Source organism: Balaenoptera acutorostrata, chromosome 13 (assembly GCF_949987535.1).
Source record: "Balaenoptera acutorostrata chromosome 13, mBalAcu1.1, whole genome shotgun sequence".
NCBI lineage: Eukaryota > Metazoa > Chordata > Mammalia > Artiodactyla > Balaenopteridae > Balaenoptera > Balaenoptera acutorostrata.
Window position 1 is genome coordinate 86,679,728 of NC_080076.1, and position 23,704 is coordinate 86,703,431.

The 23,704-nt window shown below is 38.7% G+C and overlaps 1 protein-coding gene across 13 annotated transcripts in view; it reads right to left on the minus strand.

Annotated features, from left to right (window-relative positions):
* Positions 1-6: 6 nt before the first annotated feature.
* MPHOSPH9 (M-phase phosphoprotein 9) overlaps positions 7-23,704 on the minus strand; it is a 55,877-nt gene continuing 32,179 nt past the window's right edge. For 8 of the 13 annotated variants that reach the window (XM_007189601.2, XM_028168325.2, XM_057526259.1 and 5 more), the window contains 11 exons: positions 19,712-19,759; positions 18,730-18,794; positions 17,215-17,316; positions 11,829-11,963; positions 10,791-10,966; positions 9,494-9,640; positions 8,560-8,680; positions 7,654-7,757; positions 6,738-6,985; positions 6,365-6,433; positions 7-3,927 (listed from right to left, as the gene is read on the minus strand). In XM_007189601.2, the coding sequence (XP_007189663.2) occupies positions 3,826-3,927; positions 6,365-6,433; positions 6,738-6,985; positions 7,654-7,757; positions 8,560-8,680; positions 9,494-9,640; positions 10,791-10,966; positions 11,829-11,963; positions 17,215-17,316; positions 18,730-18,794; positions 19,712-19,759 (1,317 nt within the window). In that variant the 3' untranslated portion in view covers positions 7-3,825. Of the gene's footprint in view, positions 3,928-6,364; positions 6,434-6,737; positions 6,986-7,653; positions 7,758-8,559; positions 8,681-9,493; positions 9,641-10,790; positions 10,967-11,828; positions 11,964-17,214; positions 17,317-18,729; positions 18,795-19,711; positions 19,760-23,704 lie in introns of those variants that run through there. The other 5 variants (XM_057526260.1, XM_057526262.1, XR_009005016.1 and 2 more) reach the window with 5 other exon arrangements.

Sequence of the window (23,704 nt, forward strand, 5' to 3'; positions counted from 1 at the left end):
TCACAATTATTCGTATCCACAAATATTTATTAAGTGCCTGTGTTCAAGAATGAAGAGGAGATGGTCCCTGCTCTCATGGAGCTTACAATTTCATTACTCCAGCATCTGACTAGATTTAAAAACTGCAACAAGCACTGGTCTTTGTCTAATGTCAGCAGCACTACAGGAAGCAAATTTCTCACATTATATTGGTCACTGTTCCAGTGAAATTGTGAATAAAACATTATCTTTGAAGTCTGTAGTCACAGCGATGACATGACATATAATGTCCAGCAAATGCAAATTTATGGCTTGATTCCTCGTATTTGAGAGGGGTCTGCTGAAATAAAACACAGATCAAAAGGGGAAGGCTTAACACAGGTCCTAAGAATACTGGTGTAGTTTAATATATTATTAAACTGCCCCAGAACTCTTGGCAAGGCAGGAAATTATTTCCTGCAAAATCTGTGCAATATAATTGGTTTAATCAGACCTGCAAATCTCATAACCATGTACAATCACTTATGATGGGTAAATACGATTTACCTTTATGATTCCTAAAGGGCTCTAGACATGTATTTATTTTTTAAAGCTTCTTAAAGACTCACAGCACAAATGGCACATTAAAATTTAGTGAAAACTGCTTTTGAGATATCTAAAAATTAAAATGACAAAAATGTCTAACACTTTTCTACATTTGTAAGTACAGAGTTCAGAATTCAAATAGTATTCAGCAAAGCACCTGGCTTTTCTGAGTTAAAAAGGGGAACAAATTTTGGTTCTTTATCAAACTCCAAAAGCAAATCATAATCTTCATATAGATCTTCCAAACGTTCAGTGGCAGCCACTTCCTTCATGTGCTCCTGTGTCACAGGCCAGCACCTTTAGAAGTCTAATTATGGAACATTCAAAGGTGCAATTATTTTGATTACATTGGCAATACTTTTTTTTTGGTAAAACAGCCTGTATCAAATAACCCCAAAATCATCTACTTTACTTAAGATCACAGGGCTTCTGAACTTACACTAGACAAGTTATCAATTACTCATTTAAAAAAACACACCAGAGGGAAGCTCATTTAAACTCTAAGAAAGCTCATTTTTTGCAAAAAGATGGAGAGAACAGCTTAGACCACCTAACAAATGTCAACCAACCCAAGTCAGTTTTTAAGTCAATCGCTGGGGACACAGTCTACTTTTCTATCTAAGAAAGCATTGAAATTGCTACTTCAAGAGCCTATTTAATAACCCAGAATGAATCAGAAATGTACTGTTTATTGAAAACTTACTAGACACCAGGCACTTTACATAAGCTCTCACAATGGAAGGAAGCTTCTTATCTTTACGTGGAGGAAGGCAGCCCTGAGCAGGGTGTAACCCAGGTCTGTCTGGCTCGCCTGTCCCCTGCCCAGCTGCTGCAGTCCTAGCGCTGCCTAGTAGCTACATCTACTTGGGACCCTCGAAGGACAGAGGACATTACCCCCACCTCAGGAGGCTTTTCAGGGAAAGGAAGGGGGTAGGTCCAGGGGAAAAGAGAGCAGTAACTCTACTTGCATTTTAAAAGGCACTTCCCAGAAGTGGAAGATTCACTTAGGTTTTTTACTAACTGCAGCTCAGCCCCAGACAGCAACAACAGTTGCTTTTTAACCTTGCCACCTCTCCAGCTTTCAGGTTGTTTTTAAATGGAGTATTTGTACGTTAAGCATTACCAAAGGGAAAGACGGCTGAAAGGATTTTCCTTGGTGTCCCTCTTCACAGCTACGAAGAAAAAAAATTTTTTTCTTAATTTTAAATAAGTGACTGATACTTCCAATCTATTACACACGTCACAAATCAAAGCATATGTTTTCTGAGAGGTACAGAAGACATTTTAATGGGGCTTAAGATTGGAATAAGACTACTAAGAAGATAACTCTCTGACAAGAGAAAACTTTCATCTCTTCTGAAATGGCAATTTCCTATTCTTAAGAATGTAATAGACTTTACAATAAAAGTAGGGAACAATGAAACATCCTAATAATTTTCAAGTTAGTTTTTAATGTCATGTATAGGAACACATTAAAGGGAATATCATTGGTAAAGTCGATCCAGTTATTAAGTCTTGACACAAGCTCTCCTGGAACTTGATTAAAAAGAACGTTTTCTTCACTATAACTAGGAGATTAAAAAGAAAAAAAGACTAGGAAAAAACACCAAGAATAAGGCACTTGATTCTGCTGATGAGTAACTCTGATTAGCTGGAGGTCTTGAACAGGTTGCAGGAGTTGGAAGCAAAGGTTTGACTCACGGATAGGAAGGACAAAGAGAGGCAGCTGTCAGGCGACCCCCCGCTTGCTGAGAATTTCCCGAGCTGAGCAGGGAGGCTGCAGGCACCAGGCCCGAGCTCAGGCAGGGGAAGCTTTGGTGAAGGGTGCTCAAAGATTATCTGAGATCCCTGCTCGAAGGCATACATATACCCTAATGGAATAACGGGTGGCTTGTCTCAATATAATTACATGCTATCAAGAGCCACAGAAGAAGGAGAAAAAGCTCAAAAGTAAACCAAACTGTAAAACCGGAATCAGTGGGAATCAATGGTGAAAGTTTGGAATGAGTCTGTTTGTCAACACATACCGAGCTTGAATATGTGGGCACTGGGTTTTGACTGGCCACCAAAAAGTGGGCAGCTAAGCAGCCTGGACCTGACCAGCAGTCAGGACCTCTACCTGCTATGCTCCCGATCAGAGCACAGCCTCCTGCCCATGTGCTACTTCTGAGAGCCAGGAGGCATTGCCAAGGCAGCGCACCGGAGCCCTCCAGCAAGGCCACGCGAAAGGCACCGAGCTCTATCTAGACACGTTCCCTGTCCAGTAACAAGCAGGGAAGGTTGCTCTCATCTCAACCTACTGTTCTTACAGCAGCTACTACGGGAGTATTTATTTTTCTTTTTGGCGGGGGTGGAGAGGGGTTAGAAATGTCTTCATGACGATCTGACAGCTGAGGCCACGTACACTGAGGAAACTGGGGTTGCTCTTACAACCTCACTGAGTGGTGGCCTATATTTCATCAAAGCTTTATCACCTCATTGTCAAGGGCGGGACACAAATTATATTCAGAATGATGGGCAGAAAGCTACAACTCCCCAGTTGTTAAACTTTTCTGAAAAGTACTACATCTATCACAAAATTAGAGAATTACATCTCTATCATTTTTCTTTCTTACAAATAATGAAGTTTAAGGGAAACAAAATGAGATATTATTACTTTCAAAGCTTTCCAATATTCCATTATTTCCAACATTTCCATTATTAACTATTCCAATATTCACTCTAAGACACGGTTCAAACACGAATTACATTACTATTTTTAAAAAACTTCAACATAACTAAATCCAGGGTGTGCTGTTTTTTGGGTTTTTTTTTTTTTTGCATTCAGCATGTATTAGTCTATCATTACGGAAGCTGTTCTTAAGCATTTATTTAAAAAAAAAAAGAATCATATTCACAATGTAGAACAAGTTTATAAAATGGGTGTGCAAAGTTAATGGTAAAAGGATAACACTATTTGTTTAGAAACAAAGCTGTCTCCCCTATTTACATTTCCTTATTCTTGATATAAATTGGATACATATACTATTTAAAAATAATACTTTTTAAATAGTAAAATATACAAGAGATTCCTGAGAATAACAAAAATATCTTGAAAATATGTGGCCATTTGAAGTATAAAATAGCAAGTGTAAAGAATAGCATGATTGTAAAACTACTGTTTGAAAGCTTATAAACAGTACAAAATAGTTTGCCTTTTCTGAGTGCATAATTACACATTAGTGCAAACAAAACTGTCTCAAAATTTAATGGCTACAAATCTCAAAGATTTGCAGAGGTGCGCAAAACATGAAATTTCTTTAATGTCATACGAACTGAACCCAGCTCTCGATTAATCTTCTCCAAACGATCTTCCAAGGCTTCCTGGGTGAAAATCATGGAAAAACCTTAATTAGAATTCTACATCAAGTTCACCGATTCTATAATTACCACCAAAATGACTTTTCTTTCAGCAAAAGAGCAAGTATAAAACATCAAAATTACACAATCATTTTGGTTTTTACACAAATCGTCATTTACATTATTTCTTTTAAACTAAACATAAATCAACTTTTCAACCATTCAAGATAACTGCTTATCTTTAAATAGAAGGAGAGAATTATCTGACTCCGTTGAACTGAGAACAGTACAAGAGGAACCTAGAAGGTTCTTCAGACATTTCGCCAGAAGAAGCGGACACATCTGACTGGTGCCGTATCCCACTTACAAGTTTATCAAATAACTTTCTTCTGACAAAAATTTCTAGGTTAAAAAAGAGGAAAAACGCTGGAGGAGACTTTTCCAAGAAACAAGATATTTCACAATGAGTCAGTGTAACAAATGCTACTTTTAAATAAATAGTACTACTGTTAAATAGTACCTGGAATATATATTCATCATTTTAGATACTTTATTAGATATTAACTCCAATGGTATCCTGAAATAAAACTTAAAAATTTTCTCTTCAACAACTTTAAATTGTAAAAAAAATTACACGTTCATTTTAGAATTTTTAGAAGACAGATGAGCAAGAAGTAACAACCACTGTTCCCCTTTCCTGTTTTTTTCTGCAGATAGGAACACCATTTTCAAGAAAAATAAAATCAGAATCAAACTCTACTTCAGAATGTTTTTCAATTTAACTTTTCTTGTTACGGAATATACTTTATTTATGACATCATTTTAAATTAATGTGCAATATTGCATCAGATATACCATATTTAATCAAGAATCTTTTAGTAGAAATTTAGGTTGCTTCTAATTTCATATATCACAAATAGTGCTGCAATATATATTCTGAAACATACCTCTACACATACCTATAAATATTGCCTTAGGAATCATTCCCAAAAGTAAAAACGCTAGGTCCAAAGAAATGTAAAATTTTAAAGCTTTGGATACATGTCAAGCTGAACTCCAGAAAGTCTGTGAAGCTTTCTCCTTCCACTTGCAGTGTACAAGGATAAGCTTTTCCCTAGCCCAGGTTCTGGTGGTTTTTTGTTTTTGTTTTTTAAATACCTGCCAATGTGATAGTTTAAAAATGATGCTTTTGTTTAAATGTGTGGGGTTTTTTTACTCATTGGTGAGGCCAAGCATTTTTCAATTTTTTTTGCCCAATTTTACCTTTTTTACTTATGAATCATATACAAGCATCCTCAGCCCTTTTTTGCTGCCATTTGTCTTCTTACTGGATTGAAATAGCTTTGACATATATGAACAGAACCTAGGGCCCTTTAAGTCTTATTTTAAGAGCTTATCATCATTATGTAAAAAAATATATTAAACAAAAGTTTCAGATGCATTTAGAATTAGAGTATCAACAAGTTTTCCTTCTGCTTTCCCAGTAAACTATTTTATTTTATTTATTTATTTATTTTTTGGGCTGCACCTCACGGCATGCGGGATATCTTAGTTCCCCGACCAGGGATCGAACCTGCACCCCCTGCATTGGAAGTACGGAGTCTTAACCACTGGACCGCCAGGGAAGTCCCCCCACTAAACTATTTTAAAATGAATTTTATGTGTTGACTTTTACAAATTATTGAATAAAAACGTTCAGAACAACAAAAACAATGAAAGAAAGTCAGAAAAAAAGAGAAGTTAAGGATACAGGCCCTAGAAAAAGACCTCTGCTATTTTCTGTGTGTCTTTCTCACAGATCAATCTGAAACTGAACTTTTCCTGACATTAAGGCATTGAAAAGCCAAAGCTTGCAGTTATATAAGAGACATATCCTTGCTGTTATGTTTAAAATGTTACAAAAAGAGATTTAAAATGTTCCATGGTTTCATGCATTTTAATTCTCTTTGAAAAGCAACTAAAAAAAATGTACACGGGCCACTTCGCCTGCACCATCTCCTGCTCAATAATGGAATCACATCTCTCTTTTTAACCTCACATCTATTCCAGTTGCAAAGTGCCACTGTTTTATATGTCTGCTAAATGGAAAGGGGTTCAGAAATAAATTGCAGATTGGGGAGGAAAAAACAAACACAAAAAAGGGAGATTTAATGTCAGAGCCTTAAAAATGTAAAATCTGTTAATAGCCATATTGCCATTTGCTCCCGTTAGTTTCTTGAAAACATGATGGCATGAACACCTTTTTCTTAGAAGTATAAAGGTAAAATCACTTTTTGTTCCTGAAAGCTAGCATGCAGTTATAAAATATGCTATCACTACCAAACACTTCCTGTAAAGGCTAAAAGTTTTGATCGACTGTTTCAGTGTGCCTAAAAACTGTGATATTAAAAAATCATCGTGGTTAAATGGAGCACTGACTAGCATCAAGCCTCCAAAGCAGACTCAGGGTAAGACACTTCACCTGATTCAACCTTGTCTGCAGAGTGATTCGTCCTCCAGTAGAAGGCATTCGGCTTAGTGCTGCCTCAATCTGTTAACACAAAAAAATGTTTAAATAAAAATAGAAGAATTCTAATTAGTGGCAGGGAGGTTTATAACAGAATGGAAAGAAAAGACTTCAGCCTAGTATTTTCTTGTCCATCTCGACTTCACATAAGTTCCCTCTGTCACAATTAGTAACAACAGCTTGGCTCACACATGTTTCTAGTGCAGCTTTGTGTGGCATCCACAGTAACTTCCTGGGTTTGACTCAATAATTCCCTTCTGACTATTCCTCAGACATAAGCATTAAGTGCAGAAAAAGATTTAAGACATTTTTTTATGTTTGTTTTTACCTGGTCTTTTTCTTTTGTAAGTTCATCAAAAAACCGTTCCGTTTCAGCTAGGGTCCTAATTTTTGCTGTATACTCAAAATCATTACCCTGTGGTGGTACGCAGGCAGGCTTACACTGTTCATAGCTAACTGATTTATTCTTCTCCCAGGCTGATCTCACAGGGACTTTCTTCGCTCCACTTGGCAACGGTTCAGGGGAAGAGCTATGATTAACATGGATGTCAGTGGTTCTTTCTGAGTATTTTTTTTCTGTCAGAGAGAAAAGAAATTTCTTTTATTTCTTATCAACTCTTCTACCAGAGCATGTACATACTAAATATGTTACCCAACTTCACTTTCTGAAAATGGCTGCTACACGGCCAAAAAAAATGTAATGAAAAGAGATACATAATCAATCATATATACTCAGTTTTTTTCTCCACAGAATTCTAAAAGCCCTGCCCTCAGTTTGACAATCTTCACAACTTCCCTAAATAAACTTAAAGCAAAAAAAAAGTTTAAAAACTAAACAACACATTTAGTGGACATATACCAACATTACAGAGTTAGTATTTTAAGGGCCTACCCAAGTGATTTCACATACATTATCTTATAACTTTATAGGATAAATGAGAAAAAGAAACTTAAAATATAAATGAGAAAAAGAAGGTGCATATAAGTTACAGAATATAAAAAACTGAACAGTATGGCCCTGGTAATTAAACATTAACATCCCCTGTACCTCGGTTTCCCAACTTTCCAATGAGGATAACAACATTGACACAATATGAGTGTCACAAATGCTTATTTTTAGAGGCCCTTGGGTAAAAAAAGATTTAAGTGCAGGATATAATGACATTTAGAACCTTGAAAAGATACCAGAAACTCACAAAATGAAAGACTAAAACCATAACTGATAATTTTTTAGGAAAAGATACCTTCTGAGTCATCTAGAGGAAGAAACTGGAGTTGTTTCCTTGGATTGGGACGTTGTACTGTAGACACAGGAACAGTATCTAAATCATCCAAAAGTATATCAAATCTATTGAATGAAGCAAGTTACTTGTGAGAAAAAAAGTGTTAACTGATGTTCTCTATCTCCACTAGAAAGATGAGCTGGCATCCAGTTAACTTACGTATTCACATATTTTTAAAAGAGAAAGGTGGTCATATAATTTTTTAAAACTGAAATTTAATTTATATTTTCTAACACAAAATTATATTTACATACTGGCGACGTAAAGCGTTTACCAATACATTATCTCATCCGATCTTTGTAACAACCATATGAAATAAGCAGGTAGGCATTATTATCCCCGTTTTATAGAAGAGGAAACTGAGGTTCAATGTGCTTCAGTAGTTTTCCCCAAGAGCCTGCCGGAGCTGGGCCACCAGCTCTCATGTCTTAGGAGTCAGTGGTCTTCCCACCACAGCACACACTTCCAACCACACTTCAGAGGGGACAGCTTTCTCAGGAGCACAGGTAAACTTATGTTTAGTGCCAGGGCCATACCAGGGCAGCCCACTTTCTCATACAAATGGCCCCCAATTTCCCCTGTATCTTATACCTTTTCAGGAGAACAAAGAATTATCATTCTATATCCAAAAGCTGGAAGAGGTTCTGAGGCAGTATTTAAATTTTATAGTAGCCAGTTTACATACTTAAAAACTGTTTTCACGTATTATAGTACTTTTTTATTTTTAGTATGACATTTATTTAAATGATTTAAATCCACAGAATCCCCATTAACAACTGAAGAATTAGTGACAGCTAGAGGCATAAGTTGACATTTTAAAAAAATCAATACTATATATATTTTATTCAACAATTTTAGAGAACTTACCGAATCGGGCTGCTTTCATTTTTGCTAAGTAGATGACTAAATCCTGGGGACAAATTTTCTTTAGGGGATCGCTTTGGACTATAAGCCACAGTCACTGGTGTTAACATAATCTCTCTTTTTGCTACAGAGGAAAACGAAGAGGAGACAGTCTGTTCCTTCTATGTATGTGCTAGGTTGGCAGAGCATAGCTTCTTTTTCAGTACCTTATTTCTAACTAAGAATACATTTTCATTGTAAAACTTTCTGAAAGATAAATAAGAGTATACAAAGTAAAAATAGTTCATAATCCTAACATCTAGAGGAAACCACTGGCAAGATTTTAGTGTATCAGACTGTAGTTGCAGCACTCTGACTCAAAACTGGTTTTTCAGGATTTTAGAAGTCAACTGGAAATAAGATGGAAACACCAGTGCACTAGTGAACATTCCTAATAACACAGTCATACACAAATCTCCTCAGCAGTTATGGAAATGGAAATTAAGGATACAGAAGCCCAATGCTTAACTTTAAGACCATACGTATAATTGGCTAAAGAAAAAGGTGACTAATGCTGAGTAACCTTAGGTAAATATATGGAAAAAGACATCATTTTTCAGGCTAGCTTAATTTGTTTGAACTAATGTTTAATTAGATAGCTGTCAAAATATCTAGTTGAGTTTGTCTCAAAAACTGTGAAGTGGTATTAGTTGCAAAACATTTGTGGGACACACTCAAAAATCTCACTTTGATAAATGGTGAGAATTTCTTCAGTTATAGTCATAGTAACTGTGCAATCAGACGGTGTTATTGAACAAGATCATATTTAGGGATTCTGTGTTCAGAGCACTGTACTAGGTGCTAGGAAGAGTGTAAGGGAAACAGAAAGCATCAAACAGTGTGTATGGCTCAGATGCCACTCTTCCAAGCCCGAGAGACATAAACCTCTAACTCTTACTTGGAGTACTTGATTTACGATTTGAAGGTGGTAAAGATGACGATCTCTGTGAAGCAGAATTAAATCTCTTTTGTCTTTGCTGGGCACCTTTCTCTGGGGACCAACTTGCATTGACTGAAGTGTCAGTTTGCCGAGGAGTCACTAGTTCTGTAACAGAAAAATGTAAAAAAAGAAAAACAAAAAAACAAAACAAACCTAGCTTCAGTTATCCGCTTTTTATTAACAGATGGTTACACCAAGCAAGCAATTCTTCTCACCATCTAGATTATAATGATTACTTGCAAAATGCACCACATTACAATGCTAAAAAATGCTTGATGAAGAAAAACGCGGGAGTTTTTAATGAATTCATTCTGGTTCTCTGTTTACAACTGGCATTCAAGGTGATTTTTCAAGAGTTTATTTTTAGAAAGCAGGTCACTAATTTATTTACTAGCGGATACTGCTTTGGAAATGCAATGCCAAAGATGTTAATGACATAATTAGCAGGCCCAACCAAATAAGCACCAGAGAAAGTACAAGTGCCCGGACCTGTGAAATAAACAGTATTAAACATACTTCTTGTCCTACTGATAGATGCTCAGTAACCAAGAAAGGGAGAGTAGGAAATGTTACATCTCACTTTATGAACACCAAATGCCTGTCATAACTTTTTGATGTGTGCAAGTAAGACAAATTGATATGGAAAGTTTTCAAATATCCTTAAGAATGCCATGTAAATCTTTAATAATCAGAACGTAATATGTCATTTGAAAAGGTACGCATGTGATGACAATGATAAATTAACAACTGGGGGAGACTTCCCTGGTGGTCCAGTGGTAAAGAATCCACCTTCCAATGCAGGGGACGGGGGTTTGATCCCTGGTCGGGCGGGGAACTAAGATCCCACATGCCGCGGGGCAGCTAAGCCGGCGTGCCACAACTACTGGGCTCACACGCCCTGGAGCCTGAGCGCCACAACTAGAGAGAGAAAACCCGCACGTCACAACTAGAGAGAAGCCCGAGCGCCACAATGAAGAGCCAGCACGTCGCAACAAAAGATCCCACATGCCCCAATGAAGATCCCGTGTGCTGCAACTAAGACCCGTCATAGCCAAATTAATTAATTAATTACTTTAAAAAAAAAATTAACAACTAGGGGATTCAACTGTCTGCAATGGGGCCGAAACAGCATAAAAATAAATTTAACTTTTTATTACTTGAGGCATTTCATTTTAAGAAGGTAATATAATTGGGGGAGAAAGGGGAAGAGACCTATATATCTATATTTCTATCAAACAAGGAATAAAATACTTACTATTTGAGGTATCCTCTTTCTCTGTCTGTGTGCCCCAATTTTTAAATACTTTTTCTTCATCAAATTCTTTCAAAGCTTTCATGATTGGTGTGTCTGAAGTGTCTCTTTGTTTTTTTATCAATAAACTTGTCGGTGAACTTCCAGGTGAAGGATCCTTTTCCAGAGGAGAATGGTACCTTAAATAATAATTGCAAGACACACGGTGCTATGAATGGAATATCTGCGTCTCCCCAAAATTCTTATGTTGAATGCGATTCTTGTGACGAATTCTTGTCCTCACCTTTTGGAGGTGATTAGGTTTTGATGAGATCATGAGGGTAAAGCCCCCATGCTGAGATTAGTGCCCTTATAAAATAAGGAAGAGCCATCTTGATCTCTCCCTGCACACATGCACCAAAGAAAGGCCGTGTGAGGACAGAACCAGCACCCAACCATGCTGGCACCCTGGTTTCAGACTGCCCACGTCCACAACTGTAGGGCACAGCTGTTTGTTGCTTAAGCCACCCAGTCAAGGGTAATTTGTTGTAGCAGCCTGAACTAAGATGGTTTACTGGGATTACTAGGGGAATAACATGAGGGTTGACAGTTACTCCACAATGAATACGTATGCTTTAGAAGGCAAATCAATACAATTGAGCCTGTACAGAATAGACCAGTGCTTCCCAATCCTTTTCACAGCCTAGAGCATACAGAAATATAATATTTATACGGCACTCTGGAGTAAATGAACGAGGTTGCTCATGGGGGCTCAGCCATATGGAGGCTGGGGACCAACCCCGTGTCCTAACTGCAAGCCCGTGCACAGGGCACACCACTACGCCAGCGGCACAGGTGGAGATAGCTCTGCACGGCCTACAAAAGGAAAATTTCCGAAAAGCACTAGCCTTTCAAAATAAAGTAAAAATCAGATCCTCAAAATTAAGACATAAAAGGAACAAGGAGATGGCTCTTTACAACTTCCTGAACTTTGAAAGGCAACTGAAATCTCTAAGGAAACCTAACAGTCTCTAAATATGATCGTCAACGGAGCTGTCTCACCCAGGAAGGCAGGTGTCCTCCAGGTGGCTGTCTGCCTTGCTGTCCCGCGTGTCCAGAGGCTGCCCGGTGAAGATGGAATGTTCTGCTCCCGGGATCAGCCACTTCCGCCGGCTGACGTCAGAGCTCGCCAGCGTGCTGTGAGGACGAAAGTGTTCTCAGGCATTGCACGGTCTGCACTCCAGTGTAGACTGAGCACATACAGAAAACAACCTGCTCTGAAATAGTATTTCCACATTTACACAGGAATTTAAGAACCGCATAAAACAATCTTATTTTAGCTAGATGAACTCTATTTTACAGTTTTCAGCTCCAAATGAATTGTTATTCTTGGTTTCAGAAGAACAGTCCAGATTCAGGTACTGTCACGTGTACCTGGCTCCGAACACCCCGGCCCAGCCCCTCACCGCACTTCACACCCTTTATGCCCCGTCGAGCTCAGGGCCCTGCGGTGAAGCAAGAGCACCTTGCCTGTTCCTCCCAGACCAGCACCGCCGACAGAATTTTCTGTGAAGACAGAAAACGCCCTCCATGTGCACAGCCCAATACCGTGGCCACCGGCCACATACACACGAGCTCGTGAACGCTTGCAACGCAGCTAGCTTTTAACAGCTGTGGGGGCCGGCACTGCTGTACTGAACAGCGCAGTTCTAGACCATGACGTTCCTCCCTGAGACTGTGAAGCCCGGCCCGACTGAGGCTCACCGCACCGTACACTCCGGTCACTCGAGGCCTCATCCTCTCCACACCGCCTCCTGCCCTCACCCGCGCCCTCCACGCGCACACGGGAGCTGCCCCGAACTCCCGCCAGCGACTCGACTCCCTTCCTCAGTCGCCCCTGCAGAGGACGCTCACTGGGTGCACCATCCCAGAGAAGACAGTGCCCGTCAGAAATCAAAGCTCCAAAGATCCTGTGGCTCCCGTGCTCGAGCATCCCCACAGCGCTCTCACCGCGACGCCCACGACCCTGGGCCTCCCTTTCCCTGTGCACCAGCCCCTCCTAGCCTTCGGGCTCCTCTTCACCCCACTCCCACCGCCACCCCAGCACACACTCCTGGTAATCAGTACTCATCGCCTGGACCCCCTTCCCTGCTCACTTTCCATCGCACCTGACTGGCAGCAAAACCTAAGCCTGTCTGACTACAGTGAGCTCACTTTTCCTCTGTGTCTGTACTCCTACAGTTGAGCTTTGCTGGAAAAAAAGCTGCCCAGCTGTGTAGACCGGGGTATCACCACAGAATCACTATCACTATCTCAAGTGGACGCCCAACACTGGCTGCCAACACATCTTTCCGTAATTAAGGAGCTCCGATTCCCCAATATGACTATCTGACACCCTCTCCACTCTCCTCAAACCTCTCGCCCCAGCCTTTACTGTCAGGTGATAACCTTGCATCACACTCCAGAGAGAAAATAGAAACCACGAGACAGGAGCTTCTGTCTTCCTCTCTCTGCTCCCTTTCACAACCAAACTTTTTAAGAGCTGCCTCTTTTATCTATCAGTATTTTCATTTCAGCTCCCAGTCACTCCTTTTCCCCTCAATTTTTAAATTAAGAATCATTTCAAACATTCTTAGAAAATTACAAAGATTACTATAACAAGCACTTGCCCATACTTAGTTTTAATAAATGCTAACATCTTACCATATGTGTTTTTAATTGTAAGACATAAATAGCATATATATGGTTGTTTGCATTTTTAAAATTACATAAAGGGCATAATGTACACATCCTTTTAATGCTGCTTTTTCTACTCAACATTATGTTTGAGACTTACCCATGTTAATATATATAGCTCTACCATTTTAATAGTTTATCCACAGTATGACTGCATCACAAGTCATTTATCCTTTCTCCTGTTGGTGGATGTTTAGTTTCTAATGTATCACCTTTCAACAATGCCATAATGAACATGTGTCAGAATTTCTCAAAGGTAAATACCTTACATTAGAACTGTGGAATTTGGGGTGTGCACATCTTCAGTCTTACTGGATACTGACAAATCACTCTCCAGATGCGCTGTACCAATTTTCAGTCCAACCAGTAGTTTGAGAGTTCCTATTTCTTCATATCTTTGTGAAATTTTACAATGACTGGCCTGTCTGATGGTGTGAGTGGTATCCCATTACTGTTTTCATTTGCAATTTTCTGATTATTAGTGAAATGAGCATCTTTTCATTTTCATTAGCCATTTAGGGTTCTTTTTCTGTGAACAGCTTGTTCATATTTTTATCACTTTTTTATTGAGGAGGTTCTCTTTTTTTATTGACTTGTAGAAGTTCTTTATATTCTGGATACTAATCCTTTATTGGTTCCTGTTCACTTTAAAAATGTAGGACTTCCCTGGTGGCACAGTGGTTAAGAATCCGCCTGCCAATGCAGGGGACATGGGTTCAAGCCCTGGTCTAGGAAGATCTCACATGCCGCAGAGCAACTAAGCCCGTGCGCCACAACTACTGAGCCTGCACTCTAGAGCCCACTTGCCTAGAGCCTGTGCTCCGCAACGAGAAGCCACCGCAATGAGAAGACTGTGCACCGCTACGAAGAGTAGCCCCCGCTCGCCACAACTAGAGAAAGCCTGTGCGCAGCAACGAAGACCCAACGCAGCTAAAAATAAATAAATAAATTTATTTTTTTTTTAATGTAAAATAGTTCAAGCATGAAGACATCCAGATGATACTCAGGCACCAACCAACCCGCTTTATAAAATCTTGATTCTCTGCTGTATATCCTTTAGAATTCTATGGAGCGGAACAATACAGATACCACAGAAGTCCCCCGCGTACCTTTCCAACCTCATTCTTCCCAAAAGCAACTGTTCATGCTAAATTTGTGTTCAGCATCCCCATGAGTGCGTTTACACGTTTACTCCATCTGTATGACCCGTAAGATCTGCAGAGCTGATTTACATGCTAAAGTCGATATAACTAGTACCCAATTTCTTCTGCAACTAGTTTTTTGTTGTTGTTCCATATTATGTTCTTAAGATTAAACCATGTTGACAGGCTAGTTATGGGGTTGGCAACTGTGAGTAAAGAGCCAGATAATAAATATTTTAGGTATTATGGGCCAGATAGTCTCTGTCACAACTACTCAACTTTGTCACTGCAGCACAAAGCACCTATGGACGATACACAAATGAATACGCTTAGGTATGTTCCAATAAAACTTTATTTCTGGACACTGAAAGCTGAATTTCATATAGCTTTCAGGTGTCATGAAATATTATTCTTTGATTTTTTTTTTCCAAACATTTAAAAACAAAAACCATTCTTTGCTCACAGGCCTTACAAAAACAGGTGGTATGGGAATTCCCTGGCAGTCCAGTGGTTAGGACTCCGCACTTTCACTGCCGTGGGCCCGGGTTCAACCCCTGGTCAGGGAACTAAGATCCCACAAGCTGTGCAGCCCGGAGCAAAAAAAAACAAAACAAAAAACACAGGCAGTAGGCTAGATTTGGCTGGGGAGCTGTAGTTTGCCAACCCCCAATCTAGTCTGTGCACTGTCATGCTGAGCAGTATTATGCATAAATGTATCACAATATACTGACATTCAGGCTGTTAGACATCTAGGTTGTGTTCATTCACTCTTCGATACATTCACAACTGGTTTCCGCTTCTATCACTCCGTGCCAACTGCTCTCTAGGTCATCAGGAACCTCCAGCTTACAAATCCAACAGACCCTCGTCCTTCATCTCACTGGCTCTCTCAACAGCTGCTTCAGTCTTTCTCCTGGTTTCCAGCAGCTCTTTCTCAGGTTCCTTTGCCAGCTCCTTCTCTACCCAACACCAAAACACTGGGGTTCTTCAGAGCTTTGTCCTGGGCTTGCTTCTCACTAAACACACGCATCCATCCAATAGCTTTAAGCCCTATCTAGAACGACGACTCCAGTATCTGTAACTCCAGCCTTATTTCTGCACTCCAAACGGAAATTTATCATCACCTGCTTGATTTCCACTTGGAATTTACATGAATCTCAAACTAAAACCTTCAAGACGGAAATTCTGATCTTTACCCCATGGTCTGCTCTTCCCATCTCCTCCCTGGTTCAATGTGACACCCTTAGCTGTTCAAGACAGAAACAAAGGACTTACCTGATGCCTCCCTTTCTTACCTTGCCATCCAATTCATAACCATGTTTGGTGATTACTACCCTCCAGAATCTTCTCAAATCCTTCTCGTCTGTCCATTTCTATGGCCACCACCCAGCTAGCACCATCTCTCTCCTAGCCCTGCAAGAGCCTAATTAGTCTCTCTGCTTCTACTCTTTTCCCCTCCTCATGGCAGGTGCATTAAAAAAACAGAAATCAGGTGACACAATTTTACTATATAAAACCCGTCAAAGGTGTCCCAATGGACTTAGAGTAAAATCCAAACCCTTGACCCTGGCTTAGAAAGCTATGTATGATGGGTCTGTGATTTTATCTGGGGCTCCTTTATCCCACATGAGCCTCCTCTGGGTTCTTCAAACATAAGACTAAGCTCTTTCCTACCTCAGGACTCAGCAAGAGCACTGTCTCTGCCTGGAACACCCCTCCCTCCACATCTCCCACCTGAACGACTCTGCACGTCTCCCTCTCCGTTAATGCGTCCCTCCACAGAAAGGCCCTTCCCTGACTCCAACTTTAGCCCTCCTTTTTGTTCAATCTCGAATGTCCAATTTCAGTTATTTACATTATCTTATCTTTCAATAATTCATTATGTCCTACTAATATTAATTAGTAAAGATCTAGAAAAAGTTTCTAATTTGACAATTACAACTTAGGTTAACATTTGCAAGTTAATCTTTTTCTGATAAAACATCAATATTAGGAAGTTATAACCTACGCATTTAATACTCTTTATTTACATCAAAATCACAATAAAAACAATTCTAATATGAAAAAAACTTACTGTATAAATAAATCATCAAGATAATGCTCTTAGATTATAACAAAGCTAATTTGGAAAAACTAAAAAGAAAAATCCACACAACGTAATGCAGATCAATCTTTATAATTCCTTCCATTAACATGGGAATAAAATTTCTGGAAGTTTAGGGCTAAAAGACCTTTTGAGATGTTCTAGCCCAATGTCCTTGTTTTTACAGATCATAAAACTGAGCTCCAAAAAATTAAGTGATTTGCCTAAGGTCACACAGCTGGGCAGAGTCAAAAACCATAAAACATCCCAATTCTCCTCACTCCCAATCTGATTCTACATTACCTTTCGGCAAATGCCTCTGCATATGAGCTTTCACAATATCTAACAGTTAGATGTTTTTACGCATCAAGTTCTGTGATGACATTTAACTGTGTCTTCCTCACGATTTAGACAGATGAGTGTCTCAATTCAATTACAGGGTGCACCTATTACTAGCTTTACAGAGAGATTAAACGAAGTAACTTACTTGGCACGTGAGGGTCTCATAGGAGTTTTAGAATTATGACGAAGACTTAACATATTTTCATGCTCTACTTGCTTGACCTGAGCTTCAAGTTTTGAAATTGTTCTAATTCAAAAGCAATAAGATAAATTAAGTACATTTCAACAAACTTAAAATACAGCTCAACTACAAATTACTTATTTAACAGACACTTCTAGGAAAGGGGTGACAAAAGACCTGCACATGCATAAACCTTTTTCATAGTAAAAAGCCACATTACACTTTAAAAAGCTGGAAAAAATCAGAGAGAATAAATAGGAAGGCAAATAGAAAAAACTCTAGAAAGGAGCATTTCATATGCTACAAGTGAAGGAAAAGGGAACAACAAATACATTTAATACAGAAAGTAAAAAAAAAAAATTTAGAAATTTTACTACAGATAAAAACACACAGTATAAATTAAATAAAAATAAAATAAATTCAAGTAATCAAATAAATTGCAATTCTAACATGTTTAATTCTAATATGTATGTATTCATACGAAATATACACGGGTAAGGCTCGCACAAAAGAGGAAGCAGGCTTACCATCCAAAGCAGAGCTATTAAAAAGAACTTCCTGTTCTGAACAACTCTCAACCTATAGGCAGCTCATCTAATTTGTGCTGTGTTCAGAATAAAAGCTTATCTTCAAGCTTACCAAGAGAAAATAAGCACTCTGGCCAGTTAATTGTTTAGCGGATATCTTGGCATTCTTTCTGTCTTTTAGAACTTTGAATATGTCTCCATCTCATCTTTTAAACTTAAATTCTTACCTACTCTGTTGCAAGGAAGGTTTGAGGGAGAAAGCTCTAACAGGGCTAATGCTTATACCAAACTGATAACAAACGATCCCTAGAATTGAATGCTTCACAGAAAAGACTTGAGCAGACAAGAAAGCTAGACAGTGTTCCTGTTCTTCCCTATAAGAAGTCCTTAAGAGTGCAATAAAATCTCTAAATCAGGGACATCACTTATCTCCAAATAAAACTACAAAAATATACGCCAAAGCCAATTAGAAATATCTAATCATTTGCCATAGGGACCACTTAACGACTGTTCCTTCCCTAAGTAAGCAAATCAGATCATGAATACAGTCCCCAAACCAGGTCTTTAAGAAAGTAGATAACCACAAAATTGGTGTGAATGCTAGTTTCTTTTTGGAGCACAAAGATAATTCAGTGAATTAGACTACTGCTTAAAATTCTTTTCAATGATTTAGTATCACTTAGGTGTTACCTATGCTAAGTAAATACATAATGTTTGGGGACATGCACACTTTTCAGGCACAGCCACCAATATATTTTAATCATTTAAAAATCTTTGGCTAAAATCAAATGTATTTCCAGGTGAAGGGAAGATGAGGATTAAAATCGAATCTCAAAGTGCTTAAAAATCCCCAAGAAAAGCTTCTTTCATCACTTTTAATATAGACACATATTTAAGGCCTGAAAGAACATTTATAGAGGCATTTGCTTATTAGTAAGACAATATATTTTACCTTTTCAAATCAGAAATCTGAGTATGTGCATCAAGCAATTTGTTCTCAGTTTTATTTAATGTATCCTATGAAAATAAAGGAAAAATTCAGATAACTGAAGATAAATATTCAGATGTATTCCTTTTATTTTAAAATGCATAATATAAAACTAATCTAAGACTACACCAGAGAGCTACAAAGAAAATTATGCAGATACTCAGCAAGTATGGCATCAGCCACAGAGCCAATATACATAATTCAAGGGAAAAAATGAAGAGCAAAACACTGGTTTATACAAATAGCTGTGTGTAAGCCCCCTGTTTAATAAGCAAAGCCTATTATGCTTTGCTTGATTAGAAACAGTGTTAAAATGGACATATTTTAAACACAAACTTGACTAAAACCTCAGTAAATGGCAAAGCGAATACCTGCAATGATGAGATTTCAGATATAACAATTGGCCCCTGAAACCCCAGACATCTTGGCTACCTAGCTATGCAGGCCTTTTCACTAACCTTGAATAATCACAACCCTGCATTTTATGCAACAGAACTACTTGGACCCCACTTACTTATTGGGGGGTTTCACTGAATTCAAATACGTAGATCCCAAACAGAGTTTTAATTAAGAATTTAAACATAATTAACTCAACCCCACAAAAAGCTAATGTTTTAAACAAAACCTTATATTTAAGTAGTATTAAATAATTATTTGCATTTGTATGGTATTTTACCCTCTTCTAAAAATTTCATCCCATCTCAAATGCAATAGCCATTCAATAAATATTTGTTAAATTAACAAATTCAACAAATTTGTGAGTTAAATGGGCAGATATTTGAAAATAAGGAAACTGACACGAGAGGTTAAGTGAGCGGTCTAGTTCAAATAGCCAGATGGGGACAGAGGAGGGGAAGAGAAAGGGAGAAAGGGTCAGATCTCTCTACTTCCAAACTAATGCTTTTGCCCCGACAGGAAGTTCAGAACATGAATGATCAACTGTTACCTTTACTCTTTCGTGTTCTTTTCCAAGGGACTCATACTCTCCTAAAAGCTACAAGGAAAAACAAAGAATTGCACCACAAAATTAAATATTATAATATCAACGGAGGGACAGTCTGTAAAATAACTGCCCTTACTCTTCAACGATGCCAGTGTCATGAAAGAAAAAGGTTAACACATTGTTTCAGATTAAAGGCAACTAAAGAGATGAGTGAATGGATCCTGGACTGGGGAAAAAGGTGACATAAAGGAACAATTTGGATATGGACTGCATCAGTATTAGATTTCTTTATTTGGATAATTTTTCTGTGACTATGGATGTATTTCTTAGGAAACACATACCAAAAGTATACGAGTAAAGGGGCTCAATGTCTACAACTTACTCTCAAATGGTTCAAGAAAAAAATATATATATATATGTGTGTGAAAAAATATATATATGTGACATGATAAAGCAAATATGGCAAAATGTTAATAACAACTGGTGATCCTAGGATATAGGAGTAAGACAGTTCTTGCAAGTTTTCTGTAAATTTCAATTTATTTCAAAACAGAAAGTAAAACAAATAATTTATTTCAGTCAATGCCCTTTAAGTAAGCAGTATTTGAAAAGATTAAAATGTATTTGCATTGTTCTCTTTGGAATTGTTTGCACACTACCTTTTGTTAAGTTAGTTCCACAGAGTAAAGGTACAATCCCCAAAGTCTAATATAATTAGGTAATTTATTTAAAAATACATAAGTGAGACTTCTGGTGAAAGAAGAGAGATTCATCACAGGATTTTCTTTTTATCCAGAGATCCCACTAAATTAACAATGAAGCAATTAAAGAGAAAACAAAAGAGGTAACAGCAACGAGTGAGAGATTTCAATGAAGATGCAACAAGGCTACAACTTCCAGAGTCTGAATAAAGGATGCTAATGGCAAGTAGGTTGATCTCTTCATAACCCTGAGAGGCTCACAACTTGAACCCCAGGTTCAGTGGTGGGCAGGGTTGAAGCACAAGGCTGACGACAGGAAACTGGTTCAAAGTCCTGGGTTAGAGCCCAGGGCCTTTTCCCATCCCATACAGCAGTGGACTGTTACTGTTCAGCCAGGCAATAGGGCATAGAAGACATGACTGTGAGAGAAAAATGCAACTTTGGAAACACAAGTATGATAGCAGGGTGGGAAGGGGAGGCAAAGAGATAAAGAGAAAATGACTAAGGAAAAGTCTTCAAAAAAAAAAACCCACTTGACTCTCCCCTCCCTCACTGCCACCAGAGCCTGGCTGCTAGGTTCCAGACAAGAAACCAGAAGACTTTTCTTTGGGAAAACTGAACAACCCCAGAAAAAAAGACACATTCACACCTGGAGGTTCCCTAACCAAATGCCTGGTGCATCACTTACGACTGCTTGTAAGTTAAGGTACCAGGAAGTAAGTCCCATCTGTGCACACAGTCTCCAAATAGCTTTTTACTGCCTCCCTCTTAAATGTGAACCTACCAAAGAACCAACATTTGAAAAAAAAAAATTCCATATGAAACAGACTTCAAATCAAAATGAAATGTTAACTTAGAAGAAATAATGAACCAAAACTAAAGAAAAGTATCAAAAGAAAGCTATTATTGGGACCTCCTTGGTGGTCCAGTGGTAAAGAATCCACCTTACAATGCAGGGGATGTGGGTTCGATCCCTGGTCAGGGAACTAAGGTCCCACACGCCATGGGGCAACTAAGCCCACGTGCCACAACTACTGAGCTCGCGTGCCTCAACTAGAGCCCACATGCCGCAAACTACAGAGCCCACGTGCTCTGGAACCCAAAGCGCCACAACTAGAGAAGAGAAAACCTGCACACCACAGCTAGAGAGAAGCCCACGCGCCACAACAAATGATCCCACGTGCCTCAACGGAGATCCTGTGTGCCGCAACTAAGACCCAATGCAGCCAAAAATAAATAATAAATAAATCTTTAAAAAAAAAGAAAGCTATTATTAATATCCTCAGAGAAATAACAATGTTATATTCACAAAACAAGAACAGAAAGCTTTGAAAAACTAGCAATCAGAGAATAAAGAGCTCTTAGAAAGTAAAAATGAGAAAAGACATAATACTAAGACTGGAAGATAAAGGACAAAGAGGCCATGATGAACACTAAAACATAAATAAGTCTTAGAGAATCAACCCATGCAATACAACATCTACTCATAAAAGTTCCAGAGAAAGAGAAGAGAGAGAGGCAGGAAATTAATAGAGAAATAACATCAGCAAGTTTTGTAGAACTAAAAGACATTAATTTCCAGGTTGGAAGAACCTATGCCCCAAACACTGTTATGGACTATCAGAATACCAGGAATAAAAAGAAGATGCTAGAAAGCTTCCAGAAGGCTAGTCATGAAAGGCACTGTGTCTGTCAGGAAGCTCTTTCAGGACGCCTGTCCTTGGTACTCAGCCATTATGCTGCAAAGAAGCCCAAATGAGGCCACATGGAAGGAAACATGGAAAGAACCGCAGCCTTAGTCGACAGCCATCATCAAAGGCCCCAACTTCTGAGTTTCCAGCTAAGGTCCCAGATAATGCTGGGCCGAGATAAGCTGTCCCTGTTAAGCCCAGTCCAAGTTCCTAGACCTCCGAGCCCATGAGCAGAATATGTCCAGTTTGGGGTCATTTGTTTTGCAGCTCTGGTAACTGCAACGACACCCTAGAGGTACTTGCACACGTTGGCAGAGGAGATACATACAGGAACGGTCATGGGAGTGCTGCTCATAGCAGCAACAAAAAGAAACTGGAAGCAGGAAAATGGATAAATAAATTGTGGAATACTCACACAATGGAATACTACACAGGGATGAAAACAAGTGAATTAGTGCTGTATGTATCAGCTTGGATAAGTCTTACAAAGGAAAAAAAGTTTCAGAACAGTAAATACAGTATGATAGCATTTATAGTTTTAAGATATGCCGAACAAACAACACTGACTAAGCAACCATACAAACATGATGATACAAAGACAGACATTTACTTCTAAGAAGGCAGAGGTAATCAGAAAAGGTACATGGAGGGCCTCAACGGCATCTACAGTATTTTAATTCTTAAGGTGGGTGGTGGGTCTACATGTATGTGTTATATTATTCTTTATACCTTTGTATATACCAGAAATATTTCACATACAAATGTTTAAATAAAAAAGAATAAAAACTACATGTATCAACACGGCAAATCTTAGAAACAATGTTGAGAGAGAAAAACAGGTGGTAGAAGGATACAGTGCAATACAATTCACATATGGTTTACAAACATACAAAACATTACTATATATTGTTTAAAACAACGTGCATATATAGTAGAAGTAAAAAGAACAGAGTGGGGATAACCAAGAGCACAATTAGCATAGCAGGCACCTCTAGGGTGGGAGGGAGAGGAGTAGAAGAGTGTCTTTCAACAGTATCTACGGATGGCCAGTATATGGGGATTTAATGCATTACTCTATACCTTTCTGTGTGCTTAAAATATTTGACATGATAAATGTGGAAAAAGTCAGTGTTATCCCTGGAAATATTCATGTAATTTCAGCTGAAAACAACATTCTACCTATCCTTTGTGCTTCACTGCTACTCAAATAATGATGGGTTTTTAATTAAAGACAATGACATCCCAGAAGCAATGAACATACCTAGATCTTAAGTTTCTAAATACCATCTTCCACTTAAAGGAACCAGGGCTCCAGGGAAAAATGACGGACTTAGGGCCGGGGCTAGAAAAGTACAAGATGGGCCTGGAACATCTGGCTGTGGCAGGAAGTCCAGATGTGCTCAAAGAATGACGGGAACCTGTCAAAAGGCCACAGAAGCCAGCTTCACACGTACCCCTCAGGCCAAAGCTAAGACAAAGCATCAAAATAATAAACAGAGTAAAAAAGACTACCTCACTGAATAAAATAAGCATCCATGAGTCCATGCTGATAAGCAGAAATAAAGAAGAAAGGAAGACTACTCCCTGCAGTAAAATGTAGAGGG